The 27755-nt window shown below is 42.2% G+C and overlaps 1 protein-coding gene across 2 annotated transcripts; it reads left to right on the forward strand.

The window, feature by feature from the left end:
- The first annotated feature begins 1538 nt into the window (after positions 1-1538).
- LOC115655111 (protein SSUH2 homolog) lies at positions 1539-25979 on the forward strand. Of its 2 annotated transcripts, XM_030570248.1 has the most exons (14): positions 1539-1645; positions 5867-5925; positions 6584-6726; positions 8948-9052; positions 9411-9492; positions 10548-10677; positions 11922-11982; positions 14051-14175; positions 15424-15486; positions 18389-18468; positions 19526-19618; positions 23345-23450; positions 24249-24356; positions 25423-25979. In XM_030570248.1, the coding sequence occupies exons 3-14, from the start codon at positions 6687-6689 to the stop codon at positions 25561-25563; spliced, it is 1134 nt and encodes a 377-aa protein (XP_030426108.1). In that variant the 5' UTR covers positions 1539-1645; positions 5867-5925; positions 6584-6686; the 3' UTR covers positions 25564-25979. The 2 variants fall into 2 exon arrangements, with proteins under 2 accessions (XP_030426108.1, XP_030426110.1); XM_030570250.1 differs by lacking the exon at positions 6584-6726.
- Positions 25980-27755: the final 1776 nt, after the last annotated feature.

Genomic DNA, 27755 nt, shown 5'->3' on the forward strand with positions numbered 1-27755 from the left:
TGTATGGAAAACGTGAGGAGTTGTGTGTATAAGCTGAAAATTATGTTCTCTAGGCCTTGCAGTTAAAGGCAGGTCACACAAAGTTAGCATGCCATGCAACAAACTTCTCCAGACAAAGTGGGAGGTGGATCACTGTGAATCTCAACAATCGAAGTCTATTAGCGAAGGAGACAAATGCTAATGAAGAGCTTGTGGACGCTTCAGAGGAAGATGAACAGGAAGAGGTAAACAATAGAGGGAGGCTGGAATCCTATTTTCAGATGAACATCAAAGGTCTGGCCTGGTCTGTGTAGGTAAGATGAACCCCCAGGCATCCTCCAGTCTGTGAGGACAAGCTGCCAGGGGGCTTGATTTTATGAAAGCAGAATCTCAGCCAACCTGGCTGAAAATACTGGGAAAAGACTTTTTAAGCTATCTTGTATGAGACAGGGAAATATCTTCTGCAGTGTAGTTGTATCTGTGTCGGTCCCAGGATATTAGAGAGTCAAGGTGGGTGAGTTAATATCTTTTATTGGACCAACTTCTCTTGGTGAGAGAGATAAGCCTGTTTGGTGATTTAAGTTTAGGCTCTAGAAAGTGTATTTTGATTTTGTTTGATATGGAACCATTTGTTTCCAATATTCTTACTTCCTATTATTGGAATCTCTGTCCTTTGATAATAAGCTTTCTTCTTGTTTTCACTATAACCATATCTGTGTGCTGCGTGTTATGCAAAGTGGTAATCCCAAGCTGACTCTTCCAAGCTTTGGAAGCAGCGCATCAGAGAGTTCTGTGAACGTTCAGTGGAATGGGGACAGGGCACTGCAAAGGGACACTTGGAGAACTCGGGTTGGAGAGTCCCTATCACTAACCTATACAGAGAGAGCAAGGTCTGCAGAGGCCTGGCAGGTGGGGCTTGTGTTGTCAGAGGTTAAGGGCAAGTAACAGCGAGGTGCCTTGATACCCCATGCAAGTGTCATGAGAAGTATGCAATATGAAACACTTCATATGTAGAAGGACTGGCCCCAGGGACACCATACTGTAACAGCATCCAGATGGTCGTTAAGGGATGTGGATTAAGCCTTCTCGTGTGGATGGGGTTTGCAGAGAAGTCGTCCCCACATAAATCCGTAGAGGTTCTTTCCTGTTGCAGAGCAGCTGCGCTAAAGCAGGGTTAATGTCAGATCTTCCAATATAGCCCATTCAGATTAGAGCTAGGAGTTTCCAAGGTAACAAATTCAGGGGCCCAGATCGGAAAGAGGAACAGTGGGCTTGTCTGGACTACAGTTTTAGAAACACATGTTTTTATTCTAGTCTAGACACCCCCGTGGGCTAAAGCAGTCAGTGACCAAGAGATCTAGGCCCCTATCTCTGTTGAAGTCAGTGGGAATCTTTGCATTGGGCACAGGATCAAGCCTTTAGAGAGCAACTTTTTAAATAGCTGGCTCTTGCTGATTAAAACTAGGGGGATGGCATGTTGAAACCCTTCTGGAATTTGTGTGATCCTTACTTGCAGATTTAGTATAGACACTGCAACTTCCTCCAACTGTGAGGCCTTGTGGGAGCTAACCAGCAGCACAGGAAGTGTCATTTCTTGAGCAAACAGCAGTCAGTGTCTTTCAACAACAATGGAGCAAACAACAAAGGAGCAAGAGCTGCAGATTGGGTGAGCTTAAGAAATAAGAATGTATTTTTGTGAAGGAGAGGTACAAACATTCTGCTATGTTGGAAAAATCAGGGAATTGTACAGTCGCTGCATACCATTTTAATACAGTAATGCAGGGAGAGGGAGGCTGCTGATTAAGAGAGCTATGAAACTTTTGTTTTTTTAATCCAAATAAAAGTAAAAATTTGGGGAGAATTTGTAGAAATGTCTCAGTTGGTTTTTAAATGTTAAGAGTAATGTTTATAAAATGAAACAGTTTCCTTTCAGTAAGTCAGAGGGAGTCTTTCATCCAACTCTGGAAAGTTCTAGTGAATGCCAGTTAGTATTCTCAGCGTTGCCTATTTTATGTTATGTAAAGATGTCTTCATCCCATGATATGTATATGAGTCAGTTACAGTTTGTTTCCACCAAAAACTCCTAGTTTTTACTGCTCAGGATAAATAAAATCTTTCCTGAGTGAGGCATGATGGATGCTTTCCCAAAACTAGGGGCAAAACTGTATAGTCAATGAAGGTGAATGGCCATATTTTCAGATGTGGTTGCAGTGGATAGATCTTTAAAATCCCACATTTTATCTCTGTAGCAATATGTCCTGGTTTGAAAATGTATTCCTATATGAAACTCATCAAAAACAATGAAATTCACAGTTGAGGATTGCAGTACAGTTACACACCTAAAACCTGCATGTAACAATGCTATTACTGTGTTTAAAGTATTAATTATAGAACAACACAGTAGTTTTCCTTCAAAAGGATGCTTAAGAATGATGTGAAGACTCATAATTATTTTTGCAAAATGCAGCTTGGAACTGGACATTGTGGTACATTTTAACCCTTCTTAAAGTAGGGCTATCCTTGTTCCCCTTCCATCTGTTGAACAGTGCTGGGCTTGGGGTGTTAACTTAAATGTGCAACTTCCATTACCGATAATAACAGGAGGCATACATTTATCCTTTGAAGCACAATGAGCCAGATCCTCACTTGGTACAAATAAGTATCTCCATTGAAGCCTATGCTATTTTACACCAGTTGATAATCTGGGCTAACATTGCAAGTGTTTCCCTTGACAATGATGTACATTGTAGGGGAGTCTGTAATCAGAACAGTTAAATTGTCTCTCTTAGCTCTCTTCCAGCTAACTAGAATAAGGTTTCAGTTAACTTCGTTTCCCTCTTATTTTAAGCTCCACATCCCTCTGTATTACATGCTTCTGCCTGGGATGTGACGAGAGGCTATTTTTGCAATGTTTCTAGTCCAGCTGGGAGCAGGAAGTACCAGAAATGCTAGGAAAATTCCTGCACAGCCTTTTCAGAGATTCAGATAAACATTCTAAGAGTCACACATCATTCATTTATAACAACACACAGTTATCTCTAACTCCGTTGACTTCTGGGCAGTGACTCAGAGATCACATGGGTGTAAAGGAGATAAAAATTTGGCCTGCCAGGACTGTTAGTCATTGCAATGGTATTGCCTTTACAGCCCATTTTGGAATCTTCCTCCTTTTATTTTTAACCTTATTTGGATTTCCTTTTTAGAATCAGACATCTGGGATGATTCTAAGCAGGTACCAAGAGCAAATTATCCAATGCCTATGAAAAACCTCAGACACGTTCTCTTTTTCAAATCAGCAAATTATCCAATGTCTATAAAAAACCTCAGACATGTTCGCTGGTTTGACCTTTTTCAAATCAGTAGTTTTTTATGCTATTTTTTATGGTATGTTATTTCTTTGGGTCTTCTTGTTGAGGTTTTTAGGAGATTGTTAGAGAAATGCTTAAGAAATAAAGAAGAATTATCAAGGGTAAGGTACTTACGACAACATTATAGACTTTGGTCTACAAAGTGTCGTAAGCTCTGCTTCAAGCATCTAGCAAAGTTATTTTAAAATTTACAACACAGATTCAGCTATATGTTTAATACATCGTATTATACCTACATTGTTAAATACAAACAATAAAGGGAAAATCTTAGGTTTCTACACTCTTGGAATCAAGATTAAAAAATATCCACCCATCAGTGGTAGAGTGGTCTACAAAAGGAAGAAAGGGGCATTAAAACAAGACGTCTGAACAGCTTCGTGCAGAGGTCGGCAACCTTTCAGAAATGCTGCGCCGCGTCTTCATTTATTCACTCCAATTTATGGGTTCGCGTGCCAGTAACACATTTGAACGTTTTTAGAAGGTCTCTTTCTATAAGTCTATAACATTTAACTAAACTATTGTTGTATGTCAAGTAAATAAGGTTTTTAAAATGTTTAAGAAGCTTCATTTAAAATTGAATTAAAATGCAGAGCCCTCTGGACTGGTGGCCAGGACCCAGGCAGCATGAATGCCACTGAAAATCAGCTCGCGTGCTGCTTTCAGCACCCATACCATAGGTTGCCTACCCCGGCTTAGTGTATTGTACAGGTTGCTTTAGTGTACCCTGCCCTTCTCTATATATTGTGCCTTTTGAACTGTAGCTCAATACAGTTTGAAGGCTGAAGTAGAGCCAAACCAAAACTTTGGATATGAAACACTTAAACACTGGGAAATTCATGATCCACCTCTGGACATTATGCCTCTGCCACATTTGTAGTTCTTTCAAAAAGTTCCAGTCTGATGACACTAAAGTCATTTATTTATCTTTTGATCAGTTACAGTTTGATCACTAGCACTGCAAACATCGACACTGTGCCCCTGAGGCCCAGCCTGGAGAGACCACCTCTAGATGTATAAGAGTTGTTCATTCTTCATTGCCACTCAGTCCTTGCCTTCTCTGCTAGGCACATTGATTGTGATGCTTTTTTAATATGATGTGGACACCTGACCTCTTGGAATTGAACCGAGATACCAAAATTATCTTTACCAACTATGGATCATCAACAGTCAATTGATGTCTGTCACTTGTGGCCCAGATTGCATTTGAATTACTAGTGAAAGGCCCCATATATCATTCAAAACTACCTTTGCTCTCCAGGTCCCCATTGCTCATTTTTCATCCATCAAATGCTGTGAGTTTGTTCTGATGTGGCCTTCACATACAACACTCCTATCCCTCAGTCTCTGTTTTAGAAAACTTCCCCAATAAAACCATGCAAAGCAGAGACTTAAAATAGTTGCTTACAGCTGCTATAAAATGATTCAACCCAGGTGAGAACCAGGACACCAACCAAAATATGAGAGAGAAGCATTTTAATTTAGAAAGCTTATTCTCAGCTCACATAGACCTGCACAGCTTCCAGCAAAGCATACAGGAGTGCTGGGGTTTAAGACCCACAAATAGGCTGGAAATCTCTCTCTTTGTATCTGGACAAAGCAGAACAATTGTACAGGGGATAAAAAGCAGGTTAAAGAGCTGCACAGGTGACCACCTGATTGACGATTGGGTTTTTAATTCATGCTAGACTAGACCTTTGGCCACAATACAGTCTCTGTACCACTTTGCCAAGGCAAGGAGACCGTAAAACTGCTTTATCAGGCAATTGGTGATTACCCTGGAATGGGGGAATCTTTGGCTTGCGCAGTCGATGGATAGCCAGTTCTGTGCCATTCTACCCCATTGCCCCACAGCTTTGGGGGCATGCCAGGAATAGGAGAGGCCTCAGCAGGAGAGTGCTGTTCCACCCATCCACTCATTGTACAGGGTATTGTGCAACCAGTTACGTTAGTATGGAAAATCCAGTGATTAAGGGCTTGAAAACAGAACTGGCTTCCAATGAATGATTAATGACAGTTTTGTAGTGAGATTGCTCAGGAGAAAAAAAATCAATATTATGCAAGCACTTGCTATGGTAATCACAGTTAAGAAACATTTTAAGGAGGTGAAGCTGGCTTCTCTTTACTTTTATATTAAGTAAAAACCCAGCTCGGTTTCCACAAGCATTCCAGCCAACCACTAATCTAATTCCCGGAGGTATTTGCAAAAGGGGTGCAAACACATTCATATTGGTTTAAAAATGTGATAGATTATTCACAGGGCTTTTTTTTTCTTTTTTTTTTTTGCCAAATTCTCACAACCAACAAGCAGAGCACAGCACAGGCAATAGCAGGATGAGTTTCTCCTAAATTGCGCTGCCAATATGTCTCAACCTTCGTCCTGTTGGGGCCTCCTCCAGGGGAGAGTGGGTAATAAATACCATTAATCCTACGTCACAATGAATCATGACCTTGCTGTGCATCCCCTTCTCCTAGCAGAGGGCTTGTTTCATTATATTCTTTGTTTGCATTCTTCCAAACAGAAATGAAAGCCATCTGAATTATGGAAGTGAATGTCTTCTTTCTCCCTCTGTTGCATAAGGTATGGACAATGGTATTTGTAAATTAGCAGCTCTTTACCTGAGATTAGATCTAAACTACTGAGCAGGCTATTTTCAAGCAAGATTGGCCAGGAGCTAAACAACCCACAATCCTTAGCTTTGTTTGCTATCCTGTCTAAAAAAATGAGGAAAACAAAAGAAAAAACCATTGTCCCACCTTGTTGACTTCAATAAGAACAACACTGAGCTTCAAAAAATGTATGCAATAATGGTAACAATTAAAATAGACCAGGTTTTGATTTTGTGTGTGTTTTTGGAAGTATTCTTAATGACATCATGCTAGTATGTCAGACAAGAATAACCCAAGCACATAACAGTTTATAGTATATGAAGATACTAATATGTTGCAAATACTTAGGGTCTCCCCTGAATGATAAATGCTGTGTATCTGAAGGAAGGTTTGAGACTTTCTTCTGAGAGACACATAAAGCACATGATGATCAGTGCTTTTCCTTTGCAGTCAGGCATGCTGATCATCACGATTGCAGCTCACATTGCGAAACTCCACATGGTTATGCTTGTTCCCCTCTAAAAAGTCCCCTGTCCTTTACCATGCCTGAGCTGCACTTTCAAAGCAGGTGGAGTCATATTCAAATCTTTACCCATTCTTTGACGACCTGAAAATACATTTTACAACAGCAACAACAGATCCAGTTATACTAACAACAGAAACAACAGACCTCGGTATATTATCTAGCACGGTCGACTTGACTCATTTGGAGTCACCCCCGTACAGCAGAGGATGCAAGATAGAGACCACAGTCACATCTGCAGCACACCAGGTAAGTGAGACAAGCAAAAATTCATGCATTCCGGTCTCTTATTTTAGTTACTTATTCTGGGCCAAGAATTACACACCGCACAACTCCACTGACCTGAGGACATTTTCATGGGGCTGTAACCAGTGCAAACAGGGCCCTTAGTTAACTTAAAGTTTGTGAGTAAATTTAATGCTTCTGAAAGTGAGTGACTAATAGCGCCAGACGAAGGCAGGCATGTTACAAGGCAGATGCTGTGGAACTTTCTCTCACACAGCTCTGCCAGTGCACTCCTATGTCTGTAGCTTGCAGCATTCCTACTAGTCCGGTCCTGAAGCTATCTTGAGCAGAGGCTGTTAAACAGTGCTAAATGGTGTGGTGATTTTGCGATGATCTTACACTAATGTGGATGTGGGCACATAAATAGAATTCTGTCCATTTTACAGATGAGGAGACTGAGGCATGGAGGAGTTAAGGGGTTTTCCCAAGGGCACATGGAAAACAAACCTGTTGCAAAGAATAAAATCTGGATGTTCACAGTCATGTTCCTTAAAGACAAAATGGCCTTTCCTTCCCCAGCATTGTGGCTAACCATGTAGCTTAAAGCTGACCAATAGTAAAGGGTAACAAAACCAAGAATATGCCAGGCCTGTGCTGCAGATTCTGTACAAACTGTATAAATATACTTTACACTGGCTACATATTTATGAGAACAATATTGCCACATTTCTGACCTGCGGTAACCCAAAAGTTCCCCTTAAAGGAGGAAGAGTCCTGTGGCATTCTGTGTTGTTCATTGCCACACCTTCCTGAGATCAAAGAACAAACTTGACATCTGCTTCTTGTACTCAGAAACATGGCAGAGATGTTTCTGAGACAAATTAGCCGTGGTTGTTTTTTATTCTCTTTGGACTTTGCTCTCTCAGTCAATTTACTTTGAATACAGTGAGGAGGTTTGTTTGCTACTGAAATAAGTTAGTTTAGCAATTGACTTTGTGAACTCTCTGGGTTGTTAAGCACTTTTGACTGGGCAGATCTGCTAGAGTGGATTCCTATGAAAGATTTTTGCCTTCCTCCCTTGGTTACTAGAGAGCGAGATTAGATAGAAAGACAGCTCCAGTGCTGCCTTTTGCCTCATTTTGCTTGATCCCATTCACTGCTTTGAGATTCCCACCCGCACAGTCTTACCTGTGGCCAGGACCAGCGCTAGGGGTTTGAGCGCCCTAGGCGCACGGCAATTTCGCCGCCCCGTGCGCTGGTCCCACAGCTCTGGTGGAGCTGCCGCAGTGGTGCCTGCGGAGGGTCCGGTGCTCCGTGGCTCCGGTGGAGCAGCCGCAGTCATGCCTGCGGGAGGTCCACTGGAGCCGTGCGAGGAGCCAACCGTCCGCAGGAACCACTGCGGCAGCTCCACTGGAGCCACGGGACCAGAGGACCCTCCGCAGGCAGCACTGCGGCAGCTCCACCGGAGCCGCCTGCCTCCCCCTCCGGCAAAACGGCACCCACCAATTATTCTGGCGCTCTAGGCGATTGCCTAGTCTGCCTAAATGGTAGCGCCGGCCTTCCCTGTGGCCACCACCTAACACTTCATAGACTGACTGGAAGGGAATGATTGAATAATATGTTTTTATATAGTGCAGAAAGGGGACATCTTGTAATTCAAAGATCAATCCTGTTATTTTTGCAATATGGATCTCCATTAACCTAAAAGTCAGAAATTTTGAGACTGCCCCTTAACCCACATCTTCTGCATCATCACAATACCACGGCCATCTACTTCTGTGGCATTTCTTAGGCAGTTCACATGGGTATCCCAGTCCATGGGATCTATGGTTAATGCACCCTAGAAGGACTAGTCAAGCCAAACATTCAATTCTGGAATGGTAACTAATTCAGATATGGACTAATCATTTTGCATAAACACATAATTCTTGGTGACCCACAAGTACCATAGAGATAGGACAAACTGACTGGGAACTTACAGTGTACCTGCCTGCAAACATCACACCATTGGTGTGAAGACATCACTTCCAATCCAGATCTAATCAATACAGCACATTTCCTGGAACCTTCTGCTGAAGGTTTCCCATCATTACTTCAAACTGGTATTAATGACCTCACATATTCTCTCCTCTTGATGTTTTTATTGTATTGTTAATGGCTGTTTCCTTGCAAAGCACTGTCAGTCTACTGTATGTACTTTTAGAGCCCTACCAGAATTCACTTCTCTTAAACTCATGTGTTGCAGATGCCCCTGTTCCTTATTCTTTGCCCCATGAACAATCCAGTGCGCCCCCCTTGGAGCTGATGGACGGGGCCACTGAAGATGAAGGGGAAGATTCAGGAGACTACGGTTGGTACAATCTCCCACAGTACATGAGGGTTGTTTGTCCAGGGCAATGTCTGTCACTTTTAAATAACCACCTATTGCAGACAGTGTGAAAGTAATCAAGGAACAGGTCTTTATTGTGCTAGCCTTGAAGAGATACATAATAAAAAGACAGCCAAAAATCTAGGTTATGATACAATACTACAGGTAAATGAGACTAATAAAAGACACAGGAGGACGAGGTATCAGTAAAGCCAGCAAGTTATATTATAAGAAGCAGAGTTCTGAACTCATCATCTGCATCTTTCCAAACTAGCAGGAAATTGAACTATGCCAATGCAAGTTACTAAATTCAACTTTTCTTTCTGTTATTTCACTGTAGGAAACAAAGGTTTACCTCCCCCAGCTGATCAGCTGCCCAAAGGAGAGCACAGTGATTCCATTCCACCTCAGACAGAGTGGAGGTAAGATGCCTTTTAGGTGCTGTTTCCAGTGTGGGAGCGCAAACTCTTTTTGAACTCACTTTACATTATTGTCTGTGGAAGATGGTGGAATCATAGTGTAAAATTCATAGCCTGAATTTCCATGTTTTATTGATGTATTTTACCTAGATAAGTTAATGCTGGATACTATCTATCATATTGCTTGGATGCTGATTGCTGTTATCTGAGTTTGGACCTGATTCTAATCCCACTGAAGTCAATGGGAGCTTAGCCCATTAAGTATCTTTGACTAGCAGCTTATAGAATTGTCCTTTGCCTGTCTTCCTACAGCCTTGTGCACATCGCTTTAAAACAGCAGCGTTATGAAAAGAAACATCTTCTAAAACAGAACAATGCATTTTCACCTTACTCTGGAAAAGAAAACAGAACATAAGAACGGCCATACTGGGTCAGACCAAAAGTCCATCTAGCCCAGAGAAAGAGCATAGAGAAGAGAGGTGACACTGAACCAGAATCCTAAGTCCAAACCTTGCATTAGAGTAACAGCTCGAACTGATCTCTATGCTCTGTGGAGTTCAAACACTGATTCTGAACATCTGGGAATTTGGCTCTGAGTCTGATCAGATCTGAATTTTTTTGTGGCCCCAATGTTCAGGAGTTTTTGGATTCAGGGATTTGATCTGGACCTTTCCTGGCCTTTATTTGCCATCAGAAACATCAGCCTACCATCAAATTAGTACAGACTTTACAAACAACTGTAATCTAGGGTGAGGGCCATGATTTTCATAAGTAACTTGTGAGTTAGAGCACTCTAAATTTTAGGGGCTCAAGAAGATATTTTAAAGCAACTTGATTTTTCAGAGGGGTTCAGCACCCTCAGAAATCAGATCCTTTTCAAATGTGTCTTTAGTAAGGCACCTAAAGATGAAGCATGCCATATTGCTAGCCACTTAAGAAAATGGTAGCCGATGGTTTTACATTTTTTCCTCACTGTATAAAGACGTTTCTTCCTCAATCTCAGGAAGTGAAGTGGATTGTCCAGTTTTTACCAAAACATTTTTTCTTTCCTTTTCCAGCATTCTAGCTATTTCTGATCATGTAGCGAGAGAAGCCTTAGTACAGTACATAGCCAATAAGTGCTGCTATCGGATTGCCCCTGCAAAACATATGGTGGTCCAGAACCTGACTCCGCTCAACACATTCAGAGTAAGTACATATAGTATTGAAAACAGCTGACCAAATTTAGCATTGCATGGCAGGCGTAGTTGATAGGCTTATTCCTATACCAACTGCAATGATCTACGGTTTCCGGGTATGTCTATGCTACCCGCTGGATCAACGGGCAGTGATTGATCCAACAGGGATCAATTTATCACGTCTAGTCTAGATGTAATAAATCGATCCCCAAGCACTCTCCCGTTGACTCCTGTACTCCAGCTGCAGGAGGCGCAGGCGGAGTCGACGGTGGAGCGGCAGCAGTCGACTCACCGTGGTGAAGACACCACGGTAAATCGATCTAAGTACGTCGACTTCAGCTATATTATTCACGTAGCTGAACTTGTGTAACTTAGATCAATTCCCCCCCTCCCCCATTGTAGACAAGGGCTCGGACAGACACCCGTCACGGGAAGTTGGGCAAGATATTTGCAACGAAATATAAAACCTCAAAAAATCAGCATTTGTCATGTTACCAATTTGAAAGTGGTCTCATTTCATAACTCCCTCCTCCAGACACACACACACACTAAAATTGGCCATTTTCAGCTAAGATAGGCCTGTTACATTTTTCTTTGCTCCAAATTGTGATGCTTTCTCTGGTTATACTAGGGACACTCTGTGTGTGTCTGGTTATACTAGGGAGACTCTGTGTGTGTGTGTGTGTGTATATCTAAAGTACGTCCTAGAGAAGAGAATTAATTTTTCCCTAAATGTAAAATTGGTCTGAAAAGTTCTTGATCTCATAGATTCTTCACTGTGGACTGGAAGATGTGACTGGACTGGAAGATATCAGTATTGTGGTTAGGCAGCAACAAAGATAACAAATACTGAAGTGACTTATGCTAGTGCAGAGACCCCCCCAGTGTGCGTCTTCACCAAGTTTCTACAATGACTTTTAGCACAGGTCACTCCCACCCAGCCTCATGCTAGTATGTCTCTGTGATATCAAGACTGCTTATGCCTCAGACAGACACAGCAGTCTCCATGCTATTACTCCACAGTGCAATCATTTATTAATTTAACTATTTTATTGCTCTGTCTAGCTCTTGCTTTTGAAATCAGAACAGCTCTGATTACCCAAACGCAGAAACCAATTCTACTCTCCTTGAAGTCAATAGAGGTTGTACCGTTGTTTTTAAAGGGAGCAGGATTAAGCCCAGAATTGCTTCACCTCCTAGCAGAGAATAAGAAGCAGCTTTACATTAAAGTTGACTTTTGTTTGGTCTTATCAGTATTGTCTGCAGACCTTCACTGAAACCAGAGAAACATTCCCGATCAGCGAGCCTTATAATGGTAAGCAAATCAGCGCTCTTACTTAGCAGAGTGAACACTGTAGAAGGTACTGTGGCAGGGAATGACTATCTTAGTAGACTTATGGATTTAACGAGTGACCACATGCTCCTTAACTGCACACAGACTAGCAGAATCATAAGGGGCAATATTTTAAAAAATAGCTATTGATTCTGATTGCCTCAGTTTTGGAATCCAACCTGAGGTCTCCTAGGGCCTGATTTCAGAGGCATGGAGAACTGGATTGATAACTAAGCCTTTCACTTGTTTAGATGGCGAGTTTAAATCCAGCCCAAATTGGTGGAGATCAAAAAATTTAAAAAATATAATTTATTTTTCTTTGCCTGTCACCTTTTATGACATTTGTTTTCTCTTTGGCTTTTGGATAGTGAAACAAGGTGAGTCTGCTTAGGCTAGTGCTCCTGTAGTAACTGAGTGATGATATGTTTGGCATCCCATTCTGGCATTTTAGTCCAATCCCCACCTCACTAAATGAAAAACCATTGGAAAATATTTCTGTGTATGTAATGTTTTGGGGAAAGAGAAGCGAAGAGGTAGATAATGGGGAAGGAAGATCAGATAAAAGTGCCAGTTGAAGGATGGGAAGAGAGGAAAGGAAAAGAAAGATGGAGAGGAAGTGGGGGAGAAACAGAGGTAGGAGAAGACAAGAGTGGAAGAAGAGAGATGGAGGAGAGTGGAGGGTGAAGGGGGAGGAAAAAGTGAGGAAAATTGGAAGTGGAAGGTGAATGTTATCATAGGGGCCAGCTAAGTGAAAGCTAACTTCCTGCCAGTCCATTGTATGTGCCCACTAATATTTTTCATTCTTCTAAGCTGGTTTGCTCTGGGCCTGATGCAAAGCCCAGTAAATGAATGGGAGTATTTACATGGACTTCAGTGGGCTGTGGATCAGGCCCCAGAGTTGTTCACACAAGCTAAATATAAGCTGGGGCAATAAATTCATTTAGAACCTTTCCCACCATTTATTGTAATTGTCTTTTATAATTTTTTTTAAAAAAAAAAGTTCCGTTCAGGAAACAGCATGTTCCTTTGCTTCAATTTCCACTGACAGATGCAGGTTTGTTAACATACCAGAAGTTGCTCACTGGAGTCACAGTTCCTGATATACAATTAACTTCCATACTAGCTCAAGCACAGTGAGGCGGGTTTACTTTGACCTCAGAGTAAAATGGATTGTAACATCTTCCTGCCTTCAGAGAGAAAAGGAGGAGGGGAGAGGGGGGAAGATTGTCTAGAGACCGGGATATGGGTGTACAAAGGGAAAGAGAAGAGAATTGAATACACTGAAGTTATACAACCTCATATGGTTGCAAATATAAGCTTTAAATTGGGGACATTTTCTCATCTAATTAAAACAGGTTGGCCTCTGTAAAGGGTTGGCTTGGGAGCGGTAAGTTCAAGGAGCTTTCCTCCATCCCCCCTGCGAAAGGGCAAGCGACAATTGTAGGAAAATGATTCCAAATGGGATGAAGCCAGGCACCGCTCCAGCATTAGAGAACAAGCTACTACTAGAGGAGAAGGGAAGAGGTGGCAACATGTTTAAAGAGGGCACAGCTTCCATGGTCCTTCTGAGCACTGGAGACCTGATGGAGGGTTTATGCCTCCTAAGGCGCAACACCTCCTCTGGGGAGCAGTGACTCTGGTGTGTTTTGGACTTGAATGTAGCACAGATTAGCAGAGACCTAAAGTCCTTCCCAGATGATGGATTCAGTAGTCTTTCTTGAATGAGTAGGTGGGTCTCTGCCCAGTAAACAGAGGAGGGCATCAGAGGAATCATGACACCAGTCAGTACTAATTGGCACCTCTCACCCCCAGGAAGGTGGGGCTATAATGGATAAGATCTGAACTGCCACTGTCTAAATTGGATTTGTTTTGTGGATAAGCGGCTTCCCTCAGTTTCCTCCACTACCATCAACCTGGCACCTTCCACTAGCACTGAAACGCACGTGTGAAAGGAGGTGCCTGGTGATGTTTTTGTCCATTCCATGCTAACCTCCCATCCTCCCTAATGCATCGCTGTCTTTTCTGACTGATCTTTAGTCCTTTGCTCTAGGTGGATTTGTGGACTCTTCTGATGTTGCACCAGCACCTGCCCCATGGGCAATAGTAGTGGATGTACCTCCTCTGTTTATGGATTGTAAAACGCACATTCCAGTGCCGCACACAAATTCAGTACAGGTAAATCCCCCACAAACATTCTGACTTCTAAAGGATCATTCATTGGGTGACAGGAGTGCCCCATTTGAAATCAGGTCCCTATTGTGCTAAGCGACTGTCCTGTCCCCAAAGAGCTGACAATCTAACTAGACAAGATGGACAAAAGGTGGGAGAAGGAAAATATTATTATCCCATTGTACAGAGGGGCACAAAAAGCGGTTAAGCAATTTGCCTAAATCCCACAGGAAGTCTGTGTCAGAGCCAGGACTGAGCCCAGATTTTTTAAGTCCCATTTCAGTGCTTTAGTACCTACACTAATAGAAAATATTTCTAATCCTAAATCCGGCAGCATGTAACTCAAAGTCTGATCTTCTTCAAGAGCTTGATCCTACTCTCATTGAAATCAATGGCAAAACTCCCATTGGCTTCAGTGGAGCAGGATCCTGGTCCCAAGGCATCACGTTATCCTAAATGCAGAAGGCTTGATTACATATTAATTTTAAAATCACTGTGCTATCATATTTCAGTTTTATATTTGTGGTTAAATATCTAGCACATATACCTATGTTTACTAATTGTAATGGCTCTTCTGGGGTATAATTGTATTTATTGCTTTATCTTCTTCTGATTTAGGATAAGAAAAGATAACTCAGGTTTCTGGCAGGTAGCATTGTTTTTGTTGCTTTAAATAATGAGATAAAGGATTAGCCCTTGTTTTTGGCTAGGAGTTGATTTTACTGCTCCAGATAGTCTGAAGTGTGCATTTCAAGTGGGCAGCCTGCCATGAAAAAGGATTTGTATCCACCCAACAAAACAAAGCAAGACTATTTTTGGAGTAAAACAAACAAAACTAGACAGAAAAGACAACCCAACTGGTTTTGTGTAAGAACTCAGTAACCTAGGTAAGAAAATATATATCCTGCTTCCTGATGTTTCTACTAGGAAGAGGACAGAAGATCTTTGAGCATGTATTTCAATGTAGGGTTGACAGTCTTTTTATACTTTCTGCTCCCTGTGATATGATCATTTCATTTCACAGTGGAAACCCTGTCTGCACTAGTCATTTTAGGTTTCTTTGCCAATGGGTTTCAAGCAAGGCTCCCCTCACCTACAGGTGTAATAGAGAGAGGATGAGGTTTAGGTGAGAATGGTGACTCCTTGGGGTTAAAAGTAATTGCCCATGGGCTCTAATGCCAGCAGCCCCAAACTGCTGTATTTCTCTTTCAACCCACTGCTCTGTTACTTATACCTTTTTTGCTTTGCTTTCAGGATTGTCCTAATTGCCAAGGACATGGTAAGAATCAGTGCCACTTGTGTAGTGGATCTGGACAGGTATGTTACAATGCAACTATGGCCAGTTCTCTTTCATGTGTCACCATTTCCTAGCAGTACAATTTTACAGGGAAGGAAGAAAACACTTAAATTTCCCTTCAAAAATACTTGGAAGAGTATATAAAAATCACTTGGCCCAAACTTTTCTCTTTCTGAGCTCTTGACAAGCAAATTACATCAAGTCATCTGAGAACAATAGTCACTAGTAGGAACTGGTCCCACCTATGTGTCTGTTGAACATTCAGTTCACATTCTTTCTTCCAAATAGATAGAACAGATAAAATTAGGTCTTTAATGAATACTGAGGGAACATATGTCTTCAGCTTTCAAAAATGGGGCAGCTGTTCCCAGTTTTTGACAAATATTTCAAAGAGAAATGACAAAGTCAGGAAGGAGATGTAAATGGTTGTGTGACAGCTAAAAAATGGAAGGTTATGGGCCTGATCCAAAGATCATTGATGTCACTGGGAATCTTTCTATCAGTGGGAGTTGACCGTAACCCTTTGTTATTTGAGAAAAACTTGATCCCAATTTATATTGACAAATGAGTCTGACCTCTCTTTGGATCTAGGGCTTTCCCTTAATAAAGGAGTGATTTAATCTAACCTGTTTTAAGTGAACAGTGAAGGGAATGACAGAAATTGGGAGGCTTAACAGAAATGACATCCTAATCAAGTTGGAGCAGATTTGTACCCAGAATATTTGGGAAGGTTTCAGGACAGAAAGTTAACTGCTAAGAGTGGTTTCTTATACTAGTTTCACTGTGTTTTGTCTGCCCAGATATAATGAAAGGTGGAAAGAGAAATGCAGCTATCACAGTTGGTGAATGACTAGAGTAGAGAATAAGATGACATTAGAAGGCACCCTCATGTCTGTACACTACTATGATAGAATCATAGAATCACAGAAGATTAGGGTTGGAAGAGACCTTAGGAGGTCATCTAGTCCAATCCCCTGCTCAAAACAGGACCAACCCCAACTAAATCATCCCAGCCAGGGCTTTGTCAAGCCAGGCCTTGAAAACCTCTAAGGAAGCAGATTCTACCACCTCCCTAGGCAACCCATTCTACTGCTTCACCACCCTCTTGGTGAAATAGATTTTCCTAATATCCAGCCTAGACCTCCCCCACTGCAACTTGAGACCATTGCTCCTTGTCCTGTCATCTGCCACCACTGAGAACAGCCTAGCTCCATTCTCTTTGGAATCCCCCTTCAGGTAGTTGAAGGCTGCAGTCAAATCCCTCCTCACTCTTCAGCCGAACCTGCAAATGTGGCAGGTAAACAAACTGGCCCAGCCCTCCAGGGGCTTTCCCTAAACAAGTGGCATCCCAGGTTTGGGAACTACTGGTCTAGATCACTCTGGACTCTATCTCTACTCTCCAACGTATCTACCTCTCTCCGCAGCTTAGTATCATCTGTGAACTTGCTGAGGATGCAATCTATCCCATCATCCAGATCACTAATGATGCCGAGATATTGGTAGCAGTTAAAGAGATCCTCAATTGAGGTGCTTCCTTTGTAAATATCATCTCAGTATTTAACTAACCACAAAAAGAAGGGCTGCCCATCTGTAGCCACTATAGATTTCAATATTAATTGTTTAGCACAAGTCCCCTCAAAAGTTTTCCCAGGCTCTCCTATACAAATTTAGGATGAGAAATTGGTAAAAAAAATTGAATAGAACTTCTATTCTGTGGTATATAGGTGTCGCAGCAGTTGTTGGCAGGGAATTTCCCTTTTCCAATAACTAAACCATCGTCACTGTCAGAGACATGTGGGGTTTTTATCGGAGGAGCTAGTTGGATGACTCAGAGAATAGGTAATAGCATGCTGAGCTTTTCATCAGTTTGTTCTGGCTAAGTTCCTTAGTAATCAGAATTCATTGTGATACGATGGCTGTTCACATCTGATCTAGCACCAACTCTCATCCTGCTTGGCGGTTTCATCAAAGAGGCTAAAGGACTGCTTAAGAATGGTGATTCCATAACTGCTCACTCTCATAGGTCAGTCAACGTAGGTAATATGGCAGTGCTTCTATGCATGCAGTATCTGTAGACAAAGGACTTGAATCTCCAGAGGATGCAAATTATAGGAGAAAAACAGGTCCTGCAGGTGGTAAGGGCTACTTTTATGAGTATCAGCAAGACTAGATAACTGCAAGAGTATTAAAAAAAAAACCCAAAATGAGGAGTCCTTGTGGCACCTTAGAGACTAACAAACCGTTATGGTTAACAAGGATGGAAGAACAGGTATTGCTGGAATCTCTTTAATTTGTAATCCTAATTCTGGAATCTGCAGGTGCTACTCAATCATGTTCAGGTAAGCACTGAAAAATTTGAAACTGAACAGACTCTACTGCCATCTTCAGACACAGAAAACGTGTTATGAAAAGTTTCTTGCTAATATATCAGCTTGTACAGACTATAGAATGGATCTAAGGATGTGCCTACCTCATTTTAACAGTAATATTAATGAAGTAATGTCACTTACATAAGCAGCAGTATTAAGTTGTCTGCAATTAAATACTCTGCTGGATATGGAATCCTTACTGGAATACTCTGCATTAGGGGATAAATTCATCCCCGTATAGAAATCCAGCATGAGGCCTATGCATTACTTTCATTCCATTTTAATCTTCAAAACTAGGATTTGAGTGGGACTAGCATGGTGTATGGATCTTGTGTGGGTTCTTTGCACAGGGATGAATTTCATTGTAGGTACCCTTGCCGCATGGTGCATGGGATGAAATAGATCCACTTAGGTTACCCCGTTCTGAGCTTCAGGTACTTGTATGTACTTTTGTTGTTGAGAATGTGGACCTGACAAAGTGAAAAGTGAGAAGATCAAATTCTTGTCAGAGAAAAACATCTTTTTCTTTTCTTTTCACCTTTTTTAAATGTAGAGAATATGTACAGCTTGTAATGGGACTGGCTGGCAAGACTCATCCATTTGTTTATTTTGCTCAGGTTCAGGAAAGAGACGGTAAGAAAATGCTAAAATACCAGATGCAATTTGTATTTCTTTCACAGCTTTCGTTGACCAGATAGCTCTTTATTAGGATATCATTTCCTTCATGCTCTTTGAAAATGGGGATGGGTGAAATGGTGCCAGCTGAATAAGAACTTAACCAAACTACAGATCCAATTCAGTGCTCACTAAAGTCAATGGGAATCATTCCATTTATAATAACAAACATTAGCATCTTACATTCAAAGCTTGCAAAGCAATTTGCAAACATTCACTAAGCCTCCTGTAAAGTGCGGTAGGTGTTATTAATCCCATTTTATGCTGGAGAGACTAAGACACAGAGAGGCAGTGGGCCTTGTCCTTCACTACCTTGCACCATTTAAACTAGTGGAAATGAATACAAAGTGGGTGTAAAATGGTATTCTGTACCCACTTTCTGCAGGTTGTTATTCATTTATTATATATTTTAGCACACAAGGGACCCAACCGAAATCTGGAGACCCATTGTGCCTCACTCACACTGTAGTAACAGATAGTAAGAGAAGATCCCTGGACTGAAAACGTTACAATTTTAAAAGTCAAGTCAGATGACTGTTTTTCCCACTCCTTGGTGTCACATTAGAACACACACATGCAAACCGGTGATGTCCGATTAATGAACCCATTGAAATCAGACAGTCCACTGAACCGATCCACTTTTCTGGATGAAAATGAGGGTAGGTCTACATGGGGGGTGGGGGGGGGAAGGTGTCGACCTAAGATACCCAACTTCAGAGCTGAAGTTGACTTATCTTCTGCTGATTTATCTGGCCATGAGGACAGTGACGAGTCAACTGCTGCCGCTCCCCTGTTAACTCTGCTTCTGCCTCTTACCACGGTGGAGTGCCAGAGTTGACGGCAGAGCTATCGGGGATCGATTTTATTGCATCTACACTAGACGTGATTAAATCAATCCCCGATAGATCGATCATTATCCGCCAATCCAGCGGGTAGTGTAGACGTACCCTGAGAGTGCTATAAAGGAGGCTTGTATGTGTAAAGCGAGTGCATAAATGTTGTATTTCTTCCATAGTTGCTCAGCCTGTCATGGTGGCGGTTGGCAGAATTGCATCCATTGCTCTGGAAAAGGCCTCTTGCTATATCGTTCTGAACTTACAATCACTTGGTAAGTTGAAATCAAATGAACACAGGGGTTTGTTAGACAGGAGGGTATATACAGTTGTTGGCCAGTCTCTAGCATGCTGATGTTACAGAGACAGATCCTCAACTAGTGTAAATGAGGGTAGATCTGCTGAGGTCATTCCTGTGAAATGCTGGGCCATGGTTAAGAATACTGACTTCAATGGAACCAGGCTGATTTACACCTGCCAGTTATATGGCCCAACCATGAGATCAGTGCTCCTGGTGATAGTCACCTCTGTCTGTTACAGCTATCCCCCTATTCCATTTTGTTTCTTACAGCTGTCCCCATACTCTGTTTTGTTTTTGTTCTCCTGTGGCTGCCCTTCCCTGGCTGTTAAGTTGTTTACCAGGGCCACTGCCCTTCTCAAAGGGAGGGCCCCTTAAGTCGTTTAACAAGAGCCGTTGCCCTTCTCAAAGGGATGGCCACTTGTGCTGCGTGCTAAGTGGGACCACTGCCCTGTTCAAAGGGTTAGTCCTGTTATCACCTCGTGGAGCCTGGGCTTGGTGTAGGGTAGGCAATGTCCAGAGCTGCAAGACCTAATGTGTTTTTAAGATCCTGGGCATGAGTCATAGGCCTCATGTGAGTCACCTATTGCACAGGACTATGTCCAGGCATGTCTCTGGGCTTGCCTTCAGTTTTTTCCCTGTGCCCCCTCCCCTGTAACAGAGGGAGCCTATCAGGATTACTGGCAGGAAACTGCCCAAGTTTGCCTTTAAAACCAGACATTTTTGAAACACACCTCAGAAAGGTTCCTGCATTGCGGCCTGGTCTGATAAGCAAGGAGTGTTGGGGGGTCCTTTCTCTGCTCTCATTTTATTTTTGAGCGTACCCCTGGTTTTTTAACCCCCCCCCCACAAAGAACGAATTGCTACCTGAGAGATCTCCTATTGAGACTGTACCGAGCCCTCCTTGCTTCTTCTGATGTTGCTGCTGCTTCTGCCTTTGCTGCTGCCTTGGGGACTGGTAAGAATCCCTCTGTGAAACTTTCCCTACTTTTATTTTATTATTTTAGCTGCTGGCCCTGTTTCCCCAGCACACAGACTCAAGCTAAACCTTGGTCTGTGTCTTAAAACCTCTCTTAAACTCCGCGGCGCTTTGCCGCTAAAAATAAGTTTGTGCCGCTGCTAAGCTCTGCTCCTGTGGGCTTTGCCTCGGGGCTCCCTGCTTTCAGCTGTATCCATTGCTGCAGCTACCATCCCTTGGCTTCCTTGGGAGCTGGATCCTGGGCACATACCACTCTGCCCCCTGTGACTTCCCCATAGCATAAGGTGCACCATAGGTTTTGGGTTTTTAGTTTAATGTCATAGTTTGTTAAGATTATAGAGCTTGTAAGTTCACCTGCCTTGTTATAGTTTACTGTTTTGTTGCTCCGTATAGCTGCTTGTTATAGTTTTGCTTAGAATTGTGATATTTGTTGTTTTGCCTAGTCGTTGGTTAAGATAGATAAGGTTTTTGCTGCTTAAATTCATCTTCCTGCTGTCCCGATCTCTCCCTGAACTTTCCCGTGTCTGTTTTTCCCCCACTCCAATCTCCCCCTCTGTGTACTTCTCTGTGTCTATAGATAAGGTTTTTGCTGCTTAAATTTGTCTTCCCGCTGTCCCAATCTCTCCCTGAACTTTCCTGTGTCTGTTTTTCCCCTGCTCCAATCTCCCCCTGTGTGCTTCTCCGTGTCTCCCTGTTATAACCCTTTGCTGCTTCCTCCCCCTCGCGTCTGCATCACCCTCCGAACTTCCCAAACCCCTTGCTGCTTCTCCTCCTGTGAAACTTCCCAAACCCCTTGCCGCCTTTTTTTTCTTTTGTTTTTGGTGTCCGCTTGTTGCTTAAACCTCTCTCTAGCCCTTCTTTACACTTCTCCGCTGCCCCTCCCCTACCGAAGATCACCATCACACTGCTCCATTGTCCTTACCCTGCAGGGCTTCAGAGTCTCTCGCTGCTTCCAGCCGCACTCTCCTCTCATCAGTTGCCACTAATCATTCACTCCCCTCCCCCCTCCTGTTCCTTGACCCAGCCTTCAGGTACACTCTTGCAGATTATCTGCTATCCTAGCCTCACAAATTAAGTCATTACTTTTCTTTTATACCGTTACATTGCATAATTTCACTTATCACCCATATTGTATTATTGCACTGTGATTCACATTTTACTTGTAATTATAACACCCCATTGGCTGCTTCCACTTTTCTGATATACTTTGTATTTACATTGATACCACTGTGTTACATTGTGTATAAGGCCACTAACCACTTAATACATTCTATCTAAGATTGTTGACCATTTTATATAGAAGCTACCATTTTATTTTGCATTTCTTTTGATATGCTTATTGACTGTACTGTATCCCATTGTGCTGAACCCCACTTACTGTACCCCACTGTTAGAACTCCCTACACTGTTCAATAAGAAGAACCCCCCCATCATTGTCTATTGTAAACACCCTATACACCCCATCTCATCGTATTTCATTGTTAAATTCCCACCACTTCCTTTTTCCTTTAATAAAGAAATTAATTGGCACCCCACCTGTGTGGTAATTGCTCCCCAAGATCCCATATACCTGCAGGCCGGGACAACCTCATTTAACAGAAGTGTTAACAAAATCCTTAGAAATTGATATTTTACCTATAGATTTGAAAGAAAGAGTGGCATTGAAATCCAGCTTTCACCTCTAGGAAGTATAATTTTGTAAGTTTCAGAAGTCACTTGATTATCTACTTTCAGTTAAGCAGTATGAGAAATGACATAATCACGGTCCATGCTGAATGCATCTGGCACACAAATATTCAGAGACCTAGAGTGTTCAACTAGATTACTAGAACTTTTGGATCAAATAGAAAACTAAGGTCCTGAGCATTAGTGCCTATTAAAACTCTTTCCGTATGGTTAGCCAGAGCACCTTAGCTCAATGCCCAGACAGAATTCTGAGTAAACTACATTTCACCTCACTAACATTTTCTTGTAGTGGACCTGATTCTTGTTTACACTATAATCCCTTTACCTTGTTCTAGTAAGATGAAGGGCCTTAAAGTGAGTGTACATGTAATGTACACACACTTGACAGTGCTCCTATGGTGTAACGGAACTTTAGTGTAAATGAGTAAATGAGAGACCCATCATCTTCCCTTTAAATTCTGATCTGTTTAATGTTGCTGTGCCTTGCTTGAAGGGTGCCTCTCATACCCCACCAGTGGTTGAATTCCAGTCATGGAAGAAACCATCTCTATATATATTAGGCCAAATGGAAACCCTAATTGTTTGGAGTTGGCAGAGTGGCACACATTAATCAATGCAAGGCAGAATTAAGGTAGACCTGGGACTGGCTGTGGCCCTGGAAATCTCTTCTCACACAGTTTATTCAGGCCAAGGAAAGTAGTAACCTGAGGGGGGTGGTAGGATCTGAGACATGTGAGCTAAAACCTGTGAGGCACATAACCAAAGCCTAGCCCAGAATGTCCTCTAGCTACAAAGGCTTGAACTTGACAAGATTTTGTGGGAGATAAGAGCAGGTCACAAAAGTTACCCCGATGGTTCCCCTCTCAGCTGTGGCTTTTCCGCCATAATCCTGTGTGCTTCCCAAGGCATGATTTTGTCTCAGGGCTTGTAAAACATGTTGAACACTATGGGGTTTTGTTGTATATAGCTAATCATAGCAATCCTAACTTTTAAGGAAGAGAAATAGGAACCAACATGCTCCCCCCATTTTCCCAACAGGAAGAACAGCGTGGCTGAATATGTTGTTGACAAGAATTTTGGGTTTCCTATTTATCACCTGCAGGAAGTCACCGGGAAGGAAATATTTAGCGATGAAAATCAAGTGGTAAATAATGACACTATTATGTTAAAATTCTTGTATCTCGAATCCACTGAAACTGCAGCGCACACTGCCATGTTTATGAACTAGATCTCTAAATACCAAGTAATTTTAAAGGAACAAAGAAGTAAAATTAATAGCCATACATTTTATGATAAATGTATAATTTCTATAGGAGGGTTTCACTGTATGTTAGTAAAAAAATGTGACGGCAATTTTCCAATGACAGAACAACACAGTAGCAGCCATTGCTATAGCATCATGTTACAACAAGGGCAACATGCTACAGTCCAGTTAAACACTGCTGATAGCTGTCAATACTTGTGGATGAGCAATAAGAGACACAGGCCTGAACCAGAACCCTGGATCTGAACTACTAGGAATTTGGGGAAAGTTTGCATCCATAGAGGGACTTTACATCTCGGGCCCATTTTTTGTCACAGCACAAGACAGGGAAAGGAGTTCTCCACAGTGGTTATTGTGCTATCTGAGAATCTCACTATCCTGTGCTGATTTAGCCAGCTGTAGGGCTGCTTTTTGCCGGGGTTGTGAGGTGCTGCAGGATAGTCCAGGATCTATATTTAAAATTAGATTAAAAACTGATTTATCCCTTGAAGCACTGACATTTTGCCAGCTGCCAGTCAAATTGATGCTTAGGAGGGTGTCGGCATTGTGCATGCAGTCTGTACAATGGGATAAAATTAAAACATACCCATGGGACTACAGTTCTTTACTAATGATCTTTAACTGCAATTTGAAGGGTGTATAAATAAGTCCTTCATAATTCTGTCTTTATTTTCACAGGTGTATCCTATAGTGAATTTCCCTGAGCCAACCATTGATAGGGGTTCAGAATCATGCATTGCACAACACCAGATGCAGTTTGCCTCCAATAGTCGAATATTGAGACAGGTAAGTAAGATGCCCCAAACAGATGTGAGCTCATTGCCCCAATAAATGGGAAGCAACTGGGGGAGAATATTATCCTTCTACTGCTAATCTCCAGAATATGTAATTTACACTTGTAAACTGGTGAAACAACACAGCAAAATCACAGAAGGTCAGCCAGTCAGTTCCCTTTACTCAAGGAGAACTGTGCATTGTAATCTCAGAAAACAAAATACACTCCAAAAACATCAACATGCAAAATATTCTCCTGGTTCGAGGACTCTAAACTTAAATCTACAGCCCCACATTCAGAGAACAATCTTCAGCCAGTCAGGCTTTCCCTTCCTATTTCTGGAGCTGTTTTACTGCACCTCCCTGCAGCACCTATGCGAACGCAAGTTGCTACTAATTTACCATCTGCCCGAGAGGTTGCATCTTGTCACGTGTTTGCCAGATCTCTGTTGCACGATTCTGATCTGACTTTCACTGGGAGTAAATCTATCAAAATCGAATGAAGATCCATCATGTAAAATCAGTATAAACGATGTAGTCAGTCCCCAAGATTTTTTTTTTAATAAAAAGAGAGTCAGATGGGAGACAGTAAGTTCAAAGAAGCTTGTTTAATAGCAATTTGGGGATGGAATAATTTAAGTGGTATAAACCTGTATAAAGAAATCCACCACTTCTAAATATCCTGGTGTGCAAGAAAGGTGTAAATATGTTGCGGTCAAAGGATACTTGGGAAAGGAACTGAAACCATTCCAAGAATTCACCATCACCATAGGAATTCTGAGATGAGTGAAACACTAGGCACAGATAGACTACACCAGTGTTTCTCAACCACTGATCCTTGGATCAATGCCGGTTCCTGAGATCTTCTGTGGGCTTTGGATCAGGCTCCTTAAACCAAACAAGAGCCCGGTTGTGATCCACTTCCTCATGCTGAGTAGCATTTTACCCGGGAAGCGAAAGGAGCTATTTGTGAGTAAGGTGCACCTCAGCATAAGCCCGGGCAGCAGGATCTGACTCCTAAATTCTGCCCTTAGGATCATTATCAGATATAATCATATATTTCCTTTGTCTATTCCAGAAACAAACCATTGAGCTGATTCCACTCACCAAGGTGGAATATGAATGGAGAGGAAAAGTCTATTCCTTCTATGTCTTTGGAAATGAGAATAAAGTGTATACAGAGGACTACCCAGCAAAGTGCTGCTGTTCAGTCATGTGATTCACAGATAGGTCAGAAGTTCTGCTGAGAAACACACCATCAGGCAGCACAGCACAGCGCAGCTGGAATTATTTATTCTCTTTAATAAACTGAGCAACTCCTTCCTTTCCAACTTTCACTGGACAGCAGATCTAAAGATCTTCATTCCCAGCATTATCACAGAGGGTGATGGGTATCTGTTTATTGGTGCAGTAACGATTTATGCGGGTCATACAGTGCTTAAATTAACCAGCAGAACACCTCTCTCGTGCACCCCTCGCCATTTGCTCTATGTTTATGGAGATGAATAAATCGTGATAATGAAAATTGAACACTGCGAGCATATTATATGACAGATTTGAATTACAAGCTTTTGGTTTTGTTCTTCATAGCTTTGCATTGAGATATTTAGCTTGATAAATGTATCCTTTAAATTCCTATGTGTGATTTGCATATTCTAAATGATGGAAATGTAAGCAGCTTCAAGGTAGCTTTCTTACAGAGTTTGAAATGAAGGACTGTGTTCTGTCATTTTGCAAATACACTGGTACTCTGCAATAGCTCTCAGGATCAAGAGCAACCGGTGTGTGTATTCCTTATCCATTGAGAAGGACCTTCACAAGAAAGTGGGGGAAGAGATTGGTTCAGAGAGGGATAGGTAGTGATGTTAGCACATGTCCACTTGTAACATACACAAGGGCAATGTGGGTCTTTGCTCCCTCATCGTGACTGAGCCACACAACAGCCACGAGTCTGCTTTGAACTGCTGGAGTTACTCCTCTAGCTCAACTGATAACATCTCATGCTTTCAGCTCCGTAGGACTTGGGCTCAAACCACACTGTCAGCACAAGCAGGGTCAATTACAGAAGGATGTCAGGAGGCTCCTCACTAGGGTAGTCTGTTTAAAAAATTAGAATTTAGGACAGACCCTTACACTGGGGGACCCAGAAGGTTTCCGTTGGCCATCTATTTAAAGTGGGAGCACCTTGCAGCAGGGAACATGAACTCCTCTGGGTCTGGGACAGCATCAGGCACATGACAGACACTGAATAAAATAAACACTAGAGCTGAGCTTTCTTGCTTGAGGATGATGACCCTCCCCCCCCACCCCGCCCGGGCTGTTCTAAATGAGTGGTGGAATAGCAACACTCTCTTCAAGCACTTCACAGACTGATTATAATCAGAACTTTCTCCCTCGCCTTCATATTTTATATTAGATGTTACCTCCAAGCAGCCAATGAGGCTGCTGGCTACCTCCTGCTGAGGTGCAAATCATATAGTTATTGTTGTCATTGCCTGCATTGTTGTCATTGGCTAAGGTGTACAGCAAGAGTAACTCCATTCCCTTGAGTGACAGCACCTTTCGGTAAGTGACATCAGACTCAGGCCCTAGAGCAGCACAAGTGATTTGTCTTTGAAACCAACTCATGTGTGTAGTTAAACATCATCCTTTTCAGACCCAAGATCTTTGTCAGGGGTAGACAGAGAAAGGGGGCGGGGAGTAGGAAAAGTAAATGCCAACACTAAAGGCCACCAGATTAGTAACTATGATAGCACTCCAAAGCCATTGTAGTCTGTGTTGTTGTGTAACTGGGTACAGTTACTAGCACAAGCTAACTGACACAAACAATTATAAAGTGCAGTGTTGTTGTAGCTGTGTTGATCCCAGGATATTATAGGACAAGGTGGGCGAGGTCGTATCTTTTTGTCCCAGATCTGAAGAAAAGCTCTGTGTAAACTCAAAAGGTTGTCTCTCTTACCAGTAGAAGCTGGGCCAATAAATGATATGACCTCACCACCTTGTCTTTATAAGCAATTCTACCACAATCAAAACAAGGGTCAAACATTTAGCCAAGTGATTATAGCCCTTGTAGCAGGACAAGTATGGAAAGACTAATTTGTATCCAAACCTAACTGATACAAATTATTCTCTCTGATTTGGGGTATTATTGCAGGGGATTCAGATTTAACCCAAATTGACACCAACTTGGCAAAAGGCTCGTGCTACACATTCCTTCCATGCAGTAAACTCAAAACAAAACTGGAGTGTATAAATCATACAGCAAAGCTCCTTTCTCTGGTCAGCATAAACCTCTGATGTTTCCCTCCATTGACAGTAGCCCCCTTCTGTGAAGGTCTTGAGTCTAAACAGGCTCAGTGGTATCTAAGTGACGCCAGCTCATAGTACCTCTTTAATATGGAGATATACCTA

Source organism: Gopherus evgoodei, chromosome 7, assembly GCF_007399415.2.
Source record: "Gopherus evgoodei ecotype Sinaloan lineage chromosome 7, rGopEvg1_v1.p, whole genome shotgun sequence".
NCBI classification, from domain to species: Eukaryota; Metazoa; Chordata; order Testudines; family Testudinidae; genus Gopherus; species Gopherus evgoodei.

Excerpts from the sequence above, each read along its gene's own strand:
- LOC115655111 (XM_030570248.1), top strand. The coding sequence starts at position 6,687 with ATGCAAGATAGAGACCACAGTCACATCTGCAGCACACCAG. Across the intron at positions 18,469-19,525 it reads TCAGGTTCAGGAAAGAGACG|TTGCTCAGCCTGTCATGGTG; the intron begins GTAAGAAAATGC and ends TTTCTTCCATAG. Across the intron at positions 24,357-25,422 it reads ATAGTCGAATATTGAGACAG|AAACAAACCATTGAGCTGAT; the intron begins GTAAGTAAGATG and ends TGTCTATTCCAG.